At 42.1% G+C, this 20,015-nt stretch overlaps 1 protein-coding gene across 1 annotated transcript; it reads left to right on the top strand.

Moving 5' to 3' along the window:
• Nucleotides 1-393: 393 nt before the first annotated feature.
• gstm.1 (glutathione S-transferase mu, tandem duplicate 1) lies at nt 394-7,980 on the top strand. The gene is made up of 8 exons (XM_045692877.1): nt 394-610; nt 1,195-1,270; nt 1,359-1,423; nt 1,510-1,591; nt 1,780-1,877; nt 6,950-7,045; nt 7,172-7,282; nt 7,481-7,980. The coding sequence occupies exons 1-8, from the start codon at nt 575-577 to the stop codon at nt 7,574-7,576; spliced, it is 660 nt and encodes a 219-aa protein (XP_045548833.1). The 5' UTR covers nt 394-574; the 3' UTR covers nt 7,577-7,980.
• The last annotated feature ends 12,035 nt before the right edge of the window (nt 7,981-20,015 follow it).

Genomic DNA, 20,015 nt, shown 5'->3' with positions numbered 1-20,015 from the left:
AGCAGGCCGTGCAACCCAGCCCCCTTCCTTTTTGCTTAGTAGACACCCTGTTGTTTACATTTACATTTTAGTCATTTAGCAGACGCTCTTATCCAGAGCGACTTACAGTACATTTCATGCATTTATTTTATTTATTTTGTACTGGCCCCCCGTGGGAATCGAACCCACAACCCTGGCGTTGCACACACCATGCTGGCGTTGCAAACACCATGCTCTACCAACTGAGCCACAGGGAAGACTTTGTCTTTTCTCTCTTACAGAACAATATTCTCAGTGTCGACATTGTATTTTTTTTCATTGTTGGAAACTTATATACATTTGTTATTTGTTGTGTTTATTTGTTTTGAAATGCGGGCCTTTTATTTCTGAAGGTTAATATTACCATACGAAAGTGACGTCGTAGTTTGTGTTGCTGGCAGAACAATAGAAACACTTCTCATTCCAGCCAGTGAGCGCTTCCGTATAAAACCTCGATAGGCTGCTGCAAAAACTCATTTTAACGTCGTTGTTCGTCTGTGTTTACAATAAACTCGGTGCTGTATTCTGTGCTACCTTGTTCGTGAAAAGGTACAACATGGCAATGAAATTGGCTTACTGGGATATTCGCGGGGTAAGGAATAATATTATTATTTGTTTTTCTGCACGCAGTTGCACAGTTGGTATGAACAGCGTGTTTCCCATTAATTTGTGTGCCTGTCGTACTAGGTTCTAGTAACGGTACTTTGTTTCCAATATTTGGCGTGATTTCAAGCTGTTCATAATAGTTGGATACAATTATTGTCATACAGTGCACATGTCTAATCGTTTGAATCGAGAAATTGCTATTGTGTTACATTTTCAAAGACTCGAATAGAAAAATGTGTGTTATGTAACTATAAATTGCCGACTTGCAGCACGTGTTTACTTTGTTAAAAATTCTCAACCTGCTTGTCTGAGGGGAAAAAAATGTAATGTCAGTTAACCTGAAATTTGTTCAAACGTAATCGCCACGTGTCATATCAGATTGTCAATATGGAATATTTTAGATTTAGCTCTCTCTCTCACACAAACACACACACACACACACACACACACACACACACACACCTGCTATTTAAATGTTCATAGTATAGTCGCAGTGTCTCATCCATGATATGAGGACCTCTGGCAGAAAAGTTTGATATGTGCCATATATATATATTTCTTTCTAAATAGCTTGCTCAGCCCATTCGTCTGCTCCTGGAGTACACTGATACTAAATATGAGGACAAGTTCTACACCTGCGGAGAAGGTACATTTTAATTTGTTGAATTCCTAAAGGGAAGAATATCAAGTTGAGAACATTCAAGTTCTAACTTTGTCTAACTGTCTCTCTGTAGCCCCAAACTATGACAAAAGTTGCTGGTTTGATGAGAAGCACAAACTGGGAATGGACTTCCCCAACGTAAGTAGCCCTACGAATAATATGCTGAACAAACACACGCCGCTGCTACCGTACCACCTGTGACTGTTGCCGTGTTTTCCCCCTAGCTGCCCTATCTGGAGGATGGAGACAGGAAGATTGTCCAGAGCAATGCCATCATGAGATACATCGCACGCAAGCACAACCTCTGTACTGTCTGATAAACTGCAATCAGGCCATTCAGAGTGGCTTTATTGCTCTAGTGCTACACCACAGTACTTTACACACACACACACACACACAACTAGGCTACGACTAGACCACGGAATTGCCATATCTCTGTTCTGTACGTTTTTAGTTGAGAATATAAATGTTCTATTGTCTTCTCTCTTTTGTAGGTGGGGAGAGCGAAGACGAGAAGGTTCGTGTGGACATTCTTGAGAATCAGGCGATGGACTTCCGGAACGGCTTTGTGATTATGTGCTACACAGACTTTGTAAGTGACAACCTTACACTTTGATTGGGGTGGGTATAATTTGTGGAAAGTTCCAACAGGAATCTATTCCAAAAACTTTGTAAATAACAAGGTTGCCAAAAAAACAACGCATACAAAGTTGTATAGCGGCAGAATAAGATACCGGGTAGGGAGTGGTCTATTTCATTGCGTTTTTCACTCATGTTTATTCCGAAAAATGTCTGTCCTCACATGTCTGTTTGCCTATGGACAAACATTAAGAATAAGCTACGTGGTGAGTTGATGCCTATTCGGCAGCTAGTTAGCTAGGTTTGTATGCGTTGCTACTTTGTATGCGTTGTTGGTTGGCAACCTTTTACTTTACGTTTTTTGGAACAGATTCCTGTTGGAACGTTCCACAAATTATACCCACCCCTTTGACTGACCACTTGAATATTATTCCAAAGACTCGCTTGATAATTGGCGACCCAATAGACTTTGTAAGTCACAGCCTTGGACATTGACGCATCACTCAAGACTTATTTCGCATCACTTTCTAAATGAAACTTCATCGTTATGGACTTTTAGTTTGCACTGGCCACTGCCTTTTTTCTTTAAAAATAAATAAATATAATACCAGTCAAAAGTTTAGACACCTACTCATTCAAGGGTTTTTATTTTTTTACTATTTTCCACATTGTAGAATAATAGTGAAGACATCAAAACTATGAAATAACACATGGAATCGTGTAGTAACCAAAACAGTGTTAAACAAATTACAGCTTTGCACACTCTTGGCATTCTCTCAACCAGCTTCATGAGGTAGTCACCTGGAATGCATTTCAATTAACAGGTGTGCCTTGTTAGTTAATTTGTGGAATTTCTTTCCTCAATGCGTTTGAGCCAATCAGTTGTTGTGACAAGGTAGGGTGGTATACAGAAGAGAGCCCTATTTGGTAAAAGACCAAGTCCATATTGGGGCGGCAGGGTAGCCTAGTGGTTAGAGTGTTGGACTAGTAACCGAAAGGTTGCAAGTTCGAAGCCCCGAGCTGACAAGGTAAAAATCTGTCATTCTGCCCCTGAACAAGGCAGTTAACCCACTGTTCCTAGGCTGCCATTGAAAATAAGAATTTTGCCTAGAAACTTGCCTAGGTAAATAAATATTATGGCAAGAACAGCTCAAATAAGCAAAGAGAAACGACAGTCCCTCATTACTTTAAGACATGAAGGTCAGTCAATCCGGAAAATTAAGAACTTTGAAAGTTTCTTCAAGTGCAGTTGCAAAAACAATCAAGAACTACGATGAAACTGGCTCTCATGCGGACCGCCACAGGAAAGGATAAGTTCATTAGAGTTACAAGCCTCAGAAATTGCAGCCCAAGTAAATGCTTCAGAGTTCAGATAACAGACACATCTCAACATCAACTGTTCAGAGGAGACTGTCCTCAGGCCTGATGAGTCCAAATCTGAGAACGTTGGTTCCAACCGCCTTGTCTTTGTGAGACGCAGAGTAGATGAATGGCTCTCCACATGTGTGGTTTCCCACCGCGAAGCATGGAGGAGGTGTAATGGTGTGGGGGTGAAGCTGGTTGAGAGACTTCCAAGAGTGCCTTTACAGCTTTGCAAAATATATTTTGATTTAACACTTTTTGGTTACTACATGATTCCATATGTGTCATTTCATAGTTTTGTTGTCTTCACTATTCTACAATGTAGAAAATAGTAAAAATAAATTTAAAAAAACCCTGAATGAGTAGGTGTGTCAACCTTTTGACTGGTCCTATATATCTGTAAGTACCAAAGACTGACACTGCCAATGTAACAGAGTTAGATGCAGTCCGGGATCTTAAGCACTTACAAATTCGTAACATTGTAAGAAATGTTAAAAAAATACAAATTGCAGGACGTAACATATCATACGGAATGGATGACATAGGGCACAATTTTCAGGGACCCGTTTTGGCTCGTGAGCACTACTTTTGAAGTGATACAAGAGCTCTGGAGCATCACTTTAAGAAGGTACCATAAACTCACTCCACAGGTAGCTTGAAATGGAGCTATCGAATAATTTTTTTGTTTTTTATATATAGTTTTAACGGTGGTTACATTGTCAAGGAGGGCAGTAGGGCTGCACGATATGGGCAAAACATTTAGTTGTGATTACATTTTTTTGACTAAATATTGCAATTTGCTATTTGACTTGCAATTATACATGCAACTACCAAAATAAAGGAAACCCCAGCATTGTCTTAACAGGGCATTGGGCCACCACGAGCCAGAATAGCATCAATGCACCTTGGCATAGATTCGACAAGTGTCTGGAACTCTGGTGTCGCAACCCTCCAATAATCTTCAATGAGAAATTCCATAATTTTGTTTTGTTGATGGAAACCGCTGTCTCAGGCACCACTCCAGAATCTCGCATAAGTGTTAAATTGGGTTGATCTGGTGACTGAGACCATGGCATATGGAGACCGTGGCACATTGTTTTCATGCTCATCAAACCATTCAGTGCCCTGTGGATAAGGGTTGTTGTCATCTTATGGGGGTATAGTCATGGTAGCCAAAATAATGCCCTGCCCAGTATTTTTATACATGACCCTAAGCATGATGGGATGTTAATTGCTTAATTAACTCAGGAACAACAACTGTGTGGAAGCACCTGCTTTCAAGATGCAGTGAGGGAAAAAAGTATTTGATCCCATGCTGATTTTGTACGTTTGCCCACTTACAAAGAAATGATCAGTCTATAATTTTAATGTTAGGTTTATTTGAACAGTGAGAGACAGAATAACAACAACAAAAAATCCAGAAAAACGCATGTCAAAAATGTTCTAAAATGATTTGCATTTTAATGAGGGAAATAAGTATTTGACCCCTCTGCAAAACATGACTTAGTACTTGGTGGCAAAACCCTTGTTGGCAATCCCAGAGGTCATGTGTTTCTTGTAGTTGACCACCAGGTTTGCACACATCTCAGGAGGGATTTTGTCCTACTCCTCTTTGCAGATCTTCTCCAAGTCATTAAGGTTTCGAGGCTGACGTTTGGCAACTCGAACCTTCAGCTCCCTCCACAGATTTTCTATGGGATTAAGGTCTGGAGACTGGCTAGGCCACTCCAGGACCTTAATGTGCTTCTTCTTGAGCCACTCCTTTGTTGCCTTGGCCGTGTGTTTTGGGTCATTGTCATGCTGGAATACCCATCCACGACCCATTTTCAATGCCCTGAGGGAAGGAGGTTCTAACCCAAGATTTTCCGGTACATGGCCCTGTCCATCATCCCTTTGATGTGGTGAAGTTGTCCTGTCCCCTTAGCAGAAAAACACCCCCAAAGCATAATGTTTCCACCTCCATGTTTGACGGTGGAGATGGTATTCTTGGGGTCATAGGCAGCATTCCTCCTCCTCCAAACACGGTGAGTTGAGTTGATGACAAAGAGCTCCATTTTGGTCTCATCTGACCACAACACTTTCACCAGTTGTCCTCTGAGTCATTCAGATGTTCATTGGCAAACTTCAGACGGACATGTATATGTATTCTTGAGCAGGGGGACCTTGCGGGCACTGCAGGATTTGAGTCCTTCACGGTGTAGTGTGTTACCAATTGTTTTCTTGGTGACTATGGTCCCAGCTGCCTTGAGATCATTGACAAGATCCTCCCGTGTAGTTCTGGGCAGATTCCTCACCATTCTCATGATCATTGCAACTCCACGGGGTGAGATCTTGCATGGAGCCCCAGGCCGAGGGATATTGACAGTTCTTTTGTGTTTCTTCCATTTGCGAATAATCGCACCAAATGTTGTCACCTTCTCACCAAGCTGCTTGGCGATGGTCTTGTAGCCCATTCCAGCCTTGTGTAGGTCTGCAATCTTGTCCCTGACATCCTTGGAGAGCTCTTTGCTCTTGGCCATGGTGGAGAGTTTTGAATCTGATTGATTGCTTCTGTGGACAGGTGTCTTTTTTACAGGTAACAAGCTGCGGTTAGGAGCACTCCCTTTAAGAGTGTGCTCCTAATCTCAGCTCGTTACCTGTATAAAAGACACCTGGGAGCCATAAATCTTTCTGATTGAGAGGGGGTCAAATACTTATTTCCCTCATTAAAATGCAAATCAATTTATAACACTTCTGACATGTGTTTTTCTGGATATTTTTGTTGTTATTCTGTCTCTTACTGTTCAAATAAACCTACCGTTAAAATTATAGACTGATCCTTTATTTTTCAGTGGGCAAACGTACAAAATCAGCAGGGGATCAAATACTTTTTTCCCCCACTGTACTTTGTATTCCTCATTTACTCAAGTGTTTCCATTATTTTGGCAGTTACCTGTAGTTTAAAACACTGAATGTTGAATCTGAAATATAACCATTTTTAAATTAAGAGGCAGTGGAAAGCAGCATCCTTGTTTGGAACAATCGGTTGTCTGCATTTGACCTAACAGAACATCATGCTAACTTCTCGTGAATTTAACCGCGGGGAGGAGGAACTGAGCTGCTTGGGGGGGCGGGGCTTGGTGTGGGACGCAGCCTCAAGAGGAGAGATGGAGAGACGACAGAGTAAACTATTAAAAACGGATGTTACACGCATCTGAGTGGCAGCAAAAAAATATATTGCATACGATATAGATGGGTTAGTTGACAACGTCACAAACAATGCTTCAATGGGGCAGAAGTTTGTGAGTTGTGATTCTGGATGGTCACCAACCATGAGAAGAAACTGCTGTGAGGTACTGTGGCTCTTTTTGAGAGACTTCATGTCCATGCTAATGTGGCAAATTCACTAGCTAGCTAGCTAACCAACAACTGCTAACAATGTATTTGAGACAAGTGTCTACAGTCTAAGCCAACCCAGTCATTTTTTTTTTTTGCCCCATAGTTTCACACGCGTCTGTTTCGTTTAAACAACCAACCCGTTTATGGATCTCTTGTAATTATGGATATTGTTGTTTCGATGTGATCTGGGTTTGCAGCCAGCTATAAGGACCTCGTGCTACTCACCCGATTTCATAACAGTACAATACCTTCCTATGTTCTAGTTTTCATTCCCAAAGACTCATCTTGATACTGAGTGACCCTAGATCATCTGGAGTATAACTCCCCGCCTGTATTCTCCCGCAGGACAAGATGAAGCCAGGCTACACAGAGAGACTGCCCGGAACACTGAAGCAGTTCTCGGAGTTCCTAGGAACCAGGAAGTGGTTTGCTGGTGACACGGTATGATGCACTTACATTAGCTAGTCACTGCAGTGAGACACGTAATGCACCAATGGTGCCAGCCAGGAGAGAAGACGCTCAGTCTCTGGAGAATGAATAATTGCTCTGTTGCTTCCCCTCAATCAGATCACCTTTGTGGACTTCATCATGTATGAGCTTTTGGATCAACATATAATGTTTGACTCCAAGTGCCTGGATGACTTCAAGAACCTACAGGAACTTGTAGACCGCTTCGAGGTCAGGATTGTAATTTTGTATATTGGGGATTATTATGATTACCTCTTGCTGTTTTTATTAAAGCCCATTGTAACTGAAAGGGTTCCCTTTCAATTTGAAGGATAAAAAAAAAATCTACACAGAATAAGATGATACCCGACGCTTTAAACTTCTGTTGTTGACTCCGCTGACTTCAAGCTGAATTCTCTTTCTCAACAGGCTCTGGAGAAGATTGCAGCCTACATGAAGTCAAGCCGCTTCATAAAGACTCCTGTCAATAACAAGATGGCCAAGTGGGGCAACAAGAAAGAGTAAAGAAACCAATGACTGGAAACCATCAATCATATTATTAGATATAGGAGAGTTAGTTCTGCACCCACTGGGGTCATGGGACCTGTAAAGACATCTAGGATTATGCTGGATGAACCATTTGATAGACTAGCTACGCTAAGGTTTACACAGGCAGCCTAATTATTTTCTTTAATCCCATTTTAGTGGCAAAATATCAGAATCTGGCTGCTTGTACAAATTTTCCTCCATGCCAATACTCAACCAATCTTCGGAATTGAGTAACTAATGTTTGAATGGCTAAAAGCATTTACTGTCCTGACTTATGATTTTGTTTTGTACTTTTTTATTTTTTTTGGAAACTAAAAGCAGAAATGTTTAAAGTGATAATTAGAACCTTTGAATTAATAAAAATGATGTTTTTCATTAAATGTCAGTGTCATCACTTTATTCTCAGGATGATGTTACCCGAATATGCAAAAGATATTGTTTTCATGATACGAGTACAATACGTTCAAGTGCAAAGGGGAAACTATTACATATCTCATTGTCCAATGTGTGAACATTGAGGACACTTTGAAGTTTGTCAATTTGTTCCTTCATTCTTGGAATGTGGATATTCAGAATTACCGAAATAAACTGTACAATCCAACATGTGGCTCACAAGTGGCTAGGAGTATTAAGTCAAATTAACAAAGTAATTACATCTATTTGGCTACTCATTTGTATTGCTTAAGTCATCACTCCATTCTACAGAATGTACTGACGTCTATAAATGTACAAAATTATAAGGTTAAATAGTTCTTCCTCCGAAGGCTCTTGGTTATTTTGTGACGTTGGATTCACTGGAAAGCTGCTGTCGACAACAGGGAAAAGACTGGTTGTCATTTATCTCCCTCACAGATGATGCATTTCCTTTATCTTGAATTTGTCAGTAGTAGAAATGACCCGAAACACACCCAAACACTTAGATAAATATAGCTTGCTCAGTCCATGAGGTACAGTATTTCTGTGTGTGTGCCTGTATGCTACAGCTATGGAGGACTTGATGGCCTGCAGCTGAAAGAACACTCTTCCTCTGGACACACCGTCCTCATCTCTGGTCATCCATAGGAGTAGAGCACCGTTCAGCACGGCCAGGCTATGAACAGTTCTGACAACACAGAGCTGTTTATGAAGCCTTCATAAACACATCCAACATCTCCTCTCTGGTCATCCATAGCAGTAGACAACATAAAATGTTATTTAGTAGTGTTCCTCTACCTCTGCTCTGTAGACTTGTTCTAGTCCGTACCATGTCCCTGCTCCTTGAGACTAGTTTGACAGTGGTAGTTTTAATGTAAGCAGTCCTCCCAAGGAGAAAACACCATACCTTGCTGCTCCCTCATTCGTCAGTTGCTTGCCGATCTGTGGTTAAAATTTTTTTAAAGAGTGCACGTGATGTCTTACATTTTGGAGAAGGACTTTTACTCCAGCCAAGCTTTAACATCTGGAGGTCTGGACTGGAGGGAATCGCACCTCCTGGCCCTCATCCCAGAGTTCCCCTCCATCCCGAGGCTCCAGAACCTTCTTGGCAACATGACCCTTACCATGTTCACTACGGACTCTCCACCGCTGCCCTGACTTGTCCATTACCTAGAAGAAGGGAAAAAAACATACACTCAGTGTATAAAATATTAGGAACACCTTTCTTTGACAGACTGACCAGGTGAATGCTATGATACCTTATTGATGTAACTTGGCAGGCTGACGGACAAATCTGGGTTTGACGGATGCCAGGAGAATGCATAGTGCTAGCTGTAAAGTTTGGTGGAGGAGGAATAATGGTCTGAGGCTGTTTTCATGGTTCGGGCTAGGCCCCTTAGTTCCAGTGAAGAGAAATCGTAACGCTACAGCAAACAATTACATTCTAGACGATTCTGTGCTTCCAATTTTGTGGCAACAGTTTGGGGAAGGCCCTTTCCTGTTTCAGGATGACAATGCCCCCGTGCACAAAGTGAGGTCCATAGAGAAATGGTTTGTCAAGATCAGTGTGGAATAATTTGATTGGCCTGCACAGAGCCCTGACCTCAAGTTTGGGCAAGACCAAACATTGAACGGGGTATGGTAGTAGATGCCTGGAGAACCTGTTTGGGTGTGTCAAGAATGGCAATGCCACTGGGCTTTTCACGCTCAACAGTTTCACCTGAATACACATACCAAACATGACTATAATGCATTTTTCTCTTCTACAAACCACTGAGTTTATTTTTCACTAATTGCAGCACCCATAACCCATAGAAATAGCACTTATGGAATCATGTAGTAACCAAAAAAGTGTTAAACAAATCAAAATATATTTTAGATTTTAGATTCTTCAAAGTAGCCACCCTTTGCCTTGATGAGAGCTTTGCACACTCTTGGCATTCTCTCAACCAGCATTGTGAGGAATGCTTTTCCAACAGTCTTGAAGGAGTTCCTACATATGCTGAGCACTTGTTGACTGGTTTTCCTTCACTCTGCGGTCCAACTCATCCAAAACTCATCTCATTTGGGTTGAGGTTGGGTGATTGTTGAGGCCAGGTCATCTGATGCAGCACTCCATCACTCTCCTTCTTGGTCAAATAGCCCTTACACAGCCTGGAGGTGTGTTGGGTCATTGTCCTGTTGAAAAACAAATGCTAGTCCCACTAAGCGCAAACCAGAAGGGATGGCGTATCGCTGCAGAATGCTGTGGTAGCCATGCTGGTTAAGTGTGCCTTGAATTCTAAATAAATCACCAACAGTGTCACCAGCTAAGCACCCCCACACCATCACACCTCCTCCTCCATGCTTCATGATTGGAACCATACATGCGGAGGTCATCCGTTCACCTACTCTGTGTCTCACAAAGACACGGCAGTTGGATCAAAAATCTGAAATTTGGATTCATCACACCAAAGGACAGATTTCCACCGCTCTAATGTCCATTGCTTGAGTTTATTGGCCCAAGCAAGTCTCGTCTTATTATTGGTGTCCTTTAGTAGTGGTTTCTTTGCAGCAATTCAACCATGAAGGCCTGATTCACTCAGTCTCCTCTGAACAGTTGATGTTGAGATGTCTGTTACTTGAACTCTGTGAATCATTTATTTGGGCTGCAATTTCTGAGGCTGGTAACTCTAATAACCTTATCCTCTGCAGCGGAGGTAACTCTGGGTTTTTCCTTTCCTAGGTATCCCCCCTTTCTGTTGTACAACTGACTAGGTATCTCCCTTTCCCTTTCTGTTGTATAACTGACTAGGTATCCCCCCTTTCTGTTGTACAACTGACTAGATATCCCCCTTTCTGTTGTACAACTGACTAGGTATCCCCCATTCTGTTGTACAACTGACTCGGTATCCCCCTTTCTGTTGTACAACTGACTAGGTATCCCCCTTTCTGTTGTACAACTGACTAGGTATCCCCCTTTCTGTTGTACAACTGACTAGGTATCCCCCTTTCCCTTTCTGATGTACAACTGACTAGGTATCCCCCTTTCTGTTGTACAACTAACTAGGTATCCCCCTTTCTGTTGTACAACTAACTAGGTATCCTCCCTGTCTGTTGTACAACTGACTAGGTATCCCCCTTTCCCTTTCTGTTGTATAACTGACTAGGTATCCTCCCTTTCTGTTGTACAACTGACTAGGTATCCCCCTTTCTGTTGTACAACTGACTAGGTATCCCCCTTTCTGTTGTACAACTGACTAGGTATCCCCCCTTTCTGTTGTACAACTGACTCGGTATCCCCCTTTTTATTGTACAACTGACTAGGTATCCCCCTTTCTCTTTCTGTTGTACAACTGACTAGGTATCCCCCCTTTCTGTTGTACAACTAACTAGGTATCCTCCCTTTCTGTTGTACAACTGACTAGGTATCCCCCCTTTCTGTTGTACAACTGACTAGGTATCCCCCCTTTCTGTTGTATAACTGACTAGGTATCCCCCCTTTCTGTTGTATAACTGACTAGGTATCCCCCTTTCCCTTTCTGTTGTATAACTGACTAGGTATCCTCCCTTTCTGTTGTACAACTGACTAGGTATCCCCCTTTCTGTTGTACAACTGACTAGGTATCCCCCTTTCTGTTGTACAACTGACTAGGTATCCCCCCTTTCTGTTGTACAACTGACTCGGTATCCCCCTTTTTATTGTACAACTGACTAGGTATCCTCCCTTTCTGTTGTACAACTGACTAGGTATCCCCCCTTTCTGTTGTATAACTGACTAGGTATCCCCCTTTCCCTTTTGTTGTACAACTGACTAGGTATCCTCCCTTTCTGTTGTACAACTGACTAGGTATCCCCCTTTCTGTTGTACAACTGACTAGGTATCCCCCCTTTCTGTTGTATAACTGACTAGGTATCCCCCTTTTTATTGTACAACTGACTAGGTATCCCCCTTTCTGTTGTACAACTGACTAGGTATCCCCCTTTCTGTTGTACAACTGACTCGGTATCCCCCCTTTCTGTTGTACAACTGACTAGGTATCCCCCCTTTCCCTTTCTGTTGTACAACTGACTAGGTATCCCCCCTTCTGTTGTACAACTGACTAGGTATCCCCCCTTTCCCTTTCTGTTGTACAACTGACTAGGTATCCCCCCTTCTGTTGTATAACTGACTAGGCATCCCCCCTTTCCCTTTCTGTTGTATAACTGACTAGGTATCCCCCTTTCTGTTGTACAACTGACTAGGTATCCCCCCTTCTGTTGTATAACTGACTAGGTATCCCCCCTTTCCCTTTCTGTTGTATAACTGACTAGGTATCCTCCTTTCCCTTTCTGTTGTACAACTGACTAGGTAGCCCCCCTTCTGTTGTATAACTGACTAGGTATCCTCCTTTCCCTTTCTGTTGTATAACTGACTAGGTATCCCCCCTTTCCCTTTCTGTTGTACAACTGACTAGGTATCCTCCTTTCCCTTTCTGTTGTTCAACTGACTAGGTATCCCCCCTTTCCCTTTCTGTTGTATAACTGACTAGGTATCCCCCTTTCTGTTATACAACTGACTAGGAATCCCCCTTTCCAAAGTTCAGTCAGTCATTCATATGAATGTGTGATATAGGGGTGTGGGTTTGGAATAGCATATTAATGATGAAAATTAAACAAAGTGGTATTTATTGGGTGTTGTATAGCTTGACCTCATCTGTGTCCAGACAATTGTATGCTGTATCTCCATGATCTCTCTACAGGCAGAGCTGTAATCTGTGCCCTCTGGGATGTGTAGTCCAGACCAAGGCAGTGTTGGACAGCTGAGCCTGCTCACCGTTATGGTCCAGGAATGCAACAGGCGCATCGCTCGGGTCTTCATGCTCTAGTGTGAATAGGTCGGGGTGAGTGAGACAGATTTCACCACCCTAATGTCACAGTACATGGACAAGTTACAGATTTCACCATAACATCAGCTAATACCAACAAATTAAACAGAGGCCCTTTTCAGGGTAAAGATGTGAAGTTGTAAATTCATGTCAAATTTGATCCCACTGTCTGATTCTGGGAAACATCAGTGAATGAGTGGATATAATATATATATTTTTGTTGTTGTTGTTACATTTTCGACGGAGAATATCTTGGATAAATTTAGTCAGGGCTGGAATTAGAAAAAAAAGTCAGTAGGAATTCACCACTGTGACAATACCAGGAACACAGCTTATAATGCACTTTATACATGTCAAAATGATTTCACACTGGGAACTGTTGCTCCCATGACTTCCTCCTCAACCCCCATTCCACCCTTGGATGTAGTGTAATGTATGAGTTATCCTGAGACAGAGCGGTGTCGTGTCTTTTGGGCATCATTAAAACCGAATACTTATTTTTATCAAATAACTCTCTGTAATTATTATTACGCGATTAACTGATTAATCGTGTAACTGTAATTGACTAGAAGGTCGGGGCACCAAGGAAAATATTCAGATTACAAAGTTATAATTTTCCTAATATAACTTTCCAGATATCATAATATCTGACCTATGACTCTTCTTATTTTTACCTCGCGTCCAGTCTCATTCCAAATGTCGTAAATTGTTATCTGCACGAACCCAGTCTTCACTAAGTCATCCATACATCAATTGTCTTAAAATCATTTATTTACTAAACTAAGTAATTCACAGAAAGCATACAAAACAGTAGGTATCGTTACAAAGCAATGGTAGAGGAATGTGCCCTAGTGGGCTAAACCGGCATGGCGGCTTGTTAAACAAACAAGGGGGGTGGGGGCAGCGGAGAAGACACAACAGAGGTGATAAATATTAACAATTGATATGCTAATCCTTTGCACATGAACGCTCACTCATTCGGGAACAATTGCAATCAATATATATATTTACGCTCAGTGTGTCGTCGGGATCCTTGTTGGAGAGTTTGGTTCTGTTGGAGAGTTCTCTCTCTCTCTCTCTTGGTTAGAATGGATCTTTCAAAGCGACATTCATTAATGTCGTTATAGAATAGATGTTTCGTCGGTCTTCGCGTTCAATGATACCGAATTTCTAGCTGCAGACTAGTAATTAATATCAAAGACTTGTTCCTATTCTGTCGGTAGTCTAATAGTTTAACCACGTGGTATGGTTAAAGTTCAGTAGAGGGATGCATGGTCAAACCTATTGGCCAACTCGTAATGGAGTGGAGGCCTGGTCTAAAGAAAGAAACCCTGGGTGGGGGTTTATATACTGAACGTAGAAAAGGCTGTCACATGACGCCAGGTCCTGTCTGTGTCCCTGGGGGACTGCCGATGACTTAGTTAAGCTTAGAACAGAAATACAATTTTCTCACATTAACATCAGTACATAGCATCTCAACATATTCCAAATAGCTTTATCCTTATTCATTAATTGTATACAACCATTTAGATGTAAGTCTCATAGCTGAGGCTATTATATAAACATTATTATGGTAATATGGCAATATTGTCTCTCATGAGTTGTCATAAAATTGTACCAAGCGGACCAGTTCGTAGCTGGATTCTTCACCGATCTTTTATACCTTTTCCAGAACATAAATGTCATTCGGTTCCCCCGTTCTGTGAGGTGGAAGAATTCCTTTGTCTCTCTATGAAACCACCCTGTCTCAAAACTGTGGCCTGTGAGGCAGGACATTCCCTTTGGAATTTACGACCGCCTTCTGACCACAGCAGCCTGGGTGTAGGAGACAGAGGGAGATGGTGCAGAAGTAGGGGGATGGTAGAGGGGGAGGGGGTCAATTGTGCTCACTGTACTCAAAGAGGGCAACGTCATGACAGTGGTGCTGTCTTTTCCTCTAGACAGAACCCATCAGAGACCTGGACAAGGCTGTGCAACACAATGCTAATGCTCCACCTGTTGTCACCTAGCAGTGTCTTAGTGAGAATAACCTGTATAAATAGGATATTGATCTGTCTGTTCCTCTAGGCAGAATCCATCAGAGACCTGGACAAGGCTGTCCAACACAATGCTAACGCTCCTCCAGAACCTCACAGAGAGCCAAGCAGAGACCAGTACGACATACACACACACCTCCTGAACCTCTCTCTTTCTCAGAAGTAATCTTGAGAACACAGGCGAATAGGAATGGCTTCCGGCCCGTTGGTCCTCCTCTGTATGGCAACAGGAACAGCAGGGAGTATGGTCCATCTTTAGCTCTGTCTGAAAAAAGTACAAGGCATCCTTCTATGCTTGATTCCTCCTGTCCTTGATTCCTTCTGTCCTTGGTTTGTCCTGTTCTTGATTCCTCCTGTCCTTGATTCCTTCTGTGCTTGATTCATCCTGTCCTTGATTATAGTAACAGAATACTGAGCCAATCACGGCGCACATCCGTATTTTCCACTGTCTGCCCCACCACCACAGAAAGCACTGAGCTAGGCTGAAACACCTGCATTTGGGAGCTGCCTTACTCAAGAAAACAAAAAAGAGACCATGTTTGTATGCAGCTTTATTAACTCAAAGATATATATATATATATATATATATAGTACCAGCAGTGGTGTTAAGCACTTTAGTATAAATACTTTAAATTACTACTTTAGTAGTTTCTTGTGGTGTCTGTACTTTACTTTACTAATTATATTTTTGAGTACTTTTACTTCACTACATTCCTGAAGAATATAATGTACTTTTTACTCCATACATTTTACCTGACATCCAAAAGTACTTAGTACTGCTTAGCAGGACAGGAAAATGGTCCAATTCACACACTTATCAAGACAACACATGGTCATCCCTTCTGCCTCTGATCTGGCAGACTCACTAAACAAAAATGCATCTTTTGTCAATTATTTCTGTGTTGGAGTGTGCCCCTGGCAATCCATACATTTTTAAAAGAGAGAATGGTGCTGCCTGTTTTGCTCAGTAGAAGGAATTTGAAACAATTTATACTTTTACTTTTGATACTTAAGTATATTTTAGCAATTACATTTACTTTTGATACTTATATATATATTTACAACCAAATACTTTTAGACTTTTACTCAAGTAGCATTTTACTTGAGTAACTATCTATTAAGGTATCTATACCTTTACTCAAGTATGACAATTGGGTACTTTTTCCACAAAAGTTTGGACACACCTACTCATAAAGGGTTTTTCTTTATTTTTACTATTTTCTACATTGTAGAATAATAGTGACGACATCAAAACTATGAAATAACACATATGGAATCATGTAGTAACCAAAAAAGTGTTAAACAAATCAAAATGTATTTTATACTTGAGATTCTTCAAAGTAGCCACCCTTTGACTTGATGACAGATGTGCACACTCGTGGCATTCTCTCAACCAGGTTCATGAGGTAATCACCTGGAATGCATTTCAATTAGCGGGTGTGCCTTGTTAAAATTTAATTTGTGGAATTTCTTTCTTTAATGCATTTGAGCCAATCAGTTGTATTGTGATAAGGCAGGGGTGGTATACAGAAGATAGCCCTATTTGGTAAAAGACCAAGTCCATATTATGGCAAGAACAGCTCAAATAAGCAAAGAGAAATGACAGTCAATCATTACTTTAAGACATGAAGGTCAGTTAATCCGGAAAATGTCAAGAACTTGAACGTTTCTTCAAGTGCAGTCGCAAAAACCATCAAGCGCTATGATGAAACTAGCTCTCATGAGCACCGCCACAGTCAGTTGTACAACAGAAAGGGGGATACCTAGTCAGTTGTACAACAGAAAGGGGGGATACCTAGTCAGTTTTACAACAGAAAGGGGGGATACCTAGTCCGTTGTACAACAGAAAGGGAAAGGGGGGATACCTAATCAGTTGTACAACAGAAAGGGAAAGGGGGGATACCTAATCAGTTGTACAACAGAAAGGGAAAGGGGGATACCTAGTCAGTTGTACAACAGAAAGGGAGGATACCTAGTTAGTTGTACAACAGAAAGGGGGATACCTAGTTAGTTGTACAACAGAAAGGGGAATACCTAGACAGTTGTACAACAGAAAGGGAAAGGGGGATACCTAGTCAGTTGTACAACAGAAAGGGGGGATACCTAGTCAGTTGTACAACAGAAAGGGAGGATACATAGTCAGTTGTACAACAGAAAGGGGGGATACCTAGTCAGTTGTACAACAGAAAGGGGGATACCTAGTCCGTTGTACAACAGAAAGGGGGTTACCTAGTCAGTTGTACAACAGAAAGGGGGCTACCTAGTCAGTTGTACAACAGAAAGGGAGGATACCTAGTCAGTTGTACAACAGAAAGGGGGGATACATAGTCAGTTGTACAACAGAAAGGGGGGATACCTAGTCCGTTGTACAACAGAAAGGGAGGATACATAGTCAGTTGTACAACAGAAAGGGGGATACCTAGTCCGTTGTACAACAGAAAGGGGGTTACCTAGTCAGTTGTACAACAGAAAGGGGGATACCTAGTCAGTTGTACAACAGAAAGGGAGGATACCTAGTCAGTTGTACAACGGAAAGGGGGGATACCTAGTCAGTTGTAGAACAGATAGGGAGCATACATAGTCAGTTGTACAACAGAAAGGGGGATACCTAGTCCATTGTACAACAGAAAGGGGGATACCTAGTCAGTTATACAACAGAAAGGGGGTTACCTAGTCAGTTGTACAACAGAAAGGGGGGATACCTAGTCCGTTGTACAACAGAAAGGGGGGATACCTAGTCAGTTATACAACAGAAAGGGGGTTACCTAGTCAGTTGTACAACAGAAGGGGGATACCTAGTCAGTTATACAACAGAAAGGGGGATACCTAGTCAGTTATACAACAGAAAGGGGGTTACCTAGTCAGTTGTACAACAGAAAGGGGGATACCTAGTCAGTTATACAACAGAAAGGGTACATACCTAGTCAGTTGTACAACAGAAAGGGGGGATACCTAGTCAGTTGTACAACAGAAAGGGGGACACCTAGTCCGTTGTACAACAGAAAGAGGGATACCTAGTCAGTTGTACAACAGAAAGGGGGGATACCTAGACAGTTGTACAACAGAAAGGGAGGATACCTAGTCAGTTGTACAACAGAAAGGGGGGATACCTAGACAGTTGTACAACAGAAAGGGGGATACCTAGTCAGTTGTACAACAGAAAGGGAAAGGGGGATACCTAGTCAGTTATACAACAGAAAGGGGGGATACCTAGTCAGTTATACAACAGAAAGGGGGGTACCTAGTCAGTTGTACAACAGAAAGGGAGGATACATAGTCAGTTGTACAACAGAAAGGGGGGATACCTAGTCAGTTGTACAACAGAAAGGGGGGTACCTAGTCAGTTGTACAACAGAAAGGGAGGATACATAGTCAGTTGTACAACAGAAAGGGGGGATACCTAGTCCGTTGTACAACAGAAAGGGGGGATACCTAGTCAGTTGTACAACAGAAAGGGGGATACCTAGTCAGTTATACAAAAGAAAGGGGGGATACCTAGTCAGTTGTACAACAGAAAGGGGGGATACCTAGTCAGTTATACAACAGAAAGGGAAAGGGGGATACCTAGTCAGTTATACAACAGAAAGGGGAGATACCTAGACAGTTGTACAACAGAAAGGGGGTTACCTAGTCAGTTGTACAACAGAAAGGGGGATACCTAGTCAGTTATACAACAGAAAGGGGGGATACCTAGTCAGTTGTACAACAGAAAGGGGGGATACCTAGTCAGTTGTACAACAGAAAGGGGGGATACCTAGTCAGTTGTACAACAGAAAGGGGGGATACCTAGTCAGTTATACAACAGAAAGGGGGGATACCTAGTCAGTTGTACAACAGAAAGGGGGGATACCTAGTCAGTTATACAACAGAAAGGGAAAGGGGGATACCTAGTCAGTTGTATAACAGAAAGGGGGATATCTAGTCAGTTGTACAACAGAAAGGGGGATACCTAGTCAGTTGTACAACAGAAAGGGGGGATACCTAGTCAGTTATACAACAGAAAGGGGGGATACCTAGTCAGTTGTACAACAGAAAGGGGGATACCTAGTCAGTTGTACAACAGAAAGGGAAAGGGGGGATACCTAGTCAGTTATACAACAGAAAGGGGGATACCTAGTCAGTTATACAACAGCAAGGGGGATACCTAGTCAGTTATACAACAGAAAGGGAAAGGGGGATACCTAGTCAGTTATACAACAGAAAGGGGGATACCTAGTCAGTTGTACAACAGAAAGGGGGATACCTAGTCAGTTGTACAACAGAAAGGGGGATACCTAGTCAGTTGTACAACAGAAAGGGAAAGGGGGGATACCTAGTCAGTTGTACAACAGAAAGTGAGGATACCTAGTCCGTTGTACAACAGAAAGGGGGATACCTAGTCAGTTGTACAACAGAAAGGGAAAGGGGGATACCTAGTCAGTTGTACAACAGAAAGGGGGGATACCTAGTCAGTTGTACAACAGAAAGGGAAAGGGGGATACCTAGTCAGTTGTTCAACAGAAAGGGGGATACCTAGTCAGTTGTACAACAGAAAGGGGGGATACCTAGTCAGTTGTACAACAGAAAGGGGGGATACCTAGTCAGTTGTACAACAGAAAGGGGGATATCTAGTCAGTTGTACAACAGAAAGGGGGGATACCTAGTCAGTTGTACAACAGAAAGGGGGATACCTAGTCAGTTATACAACAGAAAGGGGGGATACCTAGTCAGTTGTTCAACAGAAAGGGAAAGGGGGATATCTAGTCAGTTGTACAACAGAAAGGGAAAGGGGGGATACCTAGTCAGTTGTTCAACAGAAAGGGAAAGGGGGATACCTAGTCAGTTGTACAACAGAAAGGGGGGATACCTAGTCAGTTGCACAACAGAAAGGGGGATACCTAGTCAGTTGTACAACAGAAAGGGGGATACCTAGTCAGTTGTACAACAGAAAGGGGGGGATACCTAGTCAGTTATACAACAGAAAGGGAAAGGGAGATACCTAGTAAGTTGTACAACTGAATGGATTCAAATGAAATGTGTCTTCCTCATTTAACCCAACCCCTCTGAATCAGAGAAGTGCAGGGGGGGGTGAACTGCCTTATTCAGGTGCAGAACGACAGATTTTTACCTTGTCAGCTC

Source organism: Salmo salar, chromosome ssa13 (genome assembly GCF_905237065.1).
Source record: "Salmo salar chromosome ssa13, Ssal_v3.1, whole genome shotgun sequence".
Classification (NCBI taxonomy): domain Eukaryota; kingdom Metazoa; phylum Chordata; class Actinopteri; order Salmoniformes; family Salmonidae; genus Salmo; species Salmo salar.
This window is presented reverse-complemented; position numbering and strand designations above follow the sequence as displayed.

What these genes read in the sequence shown, in the direction of transcription:
- gstm.1 (XM_045692877.1), top strand. Translation starts at nt 575, where the DNA reads ATGGCAATGAAATTGGCTTACTGGGATATTCGCGGG. An exon ending in TGGGAATGGACTTCCCCAAC is followed by an intron (nt 1,424 to 1,509) that starts GTAAGTAGCCCT and finishes TTTTCCCCCTAG; the next exon opens with CTGCCCTATCTGGAGGATGG. An exon ending in AGTGGTTTGCTGGTGACACG is followed by an intron (nt 7,046 to 7,171) that starts GTATGATGCACT and finishes CCCCTCAATCAG; the next exon opens with ATCACCTTTGTGGACTTCAT.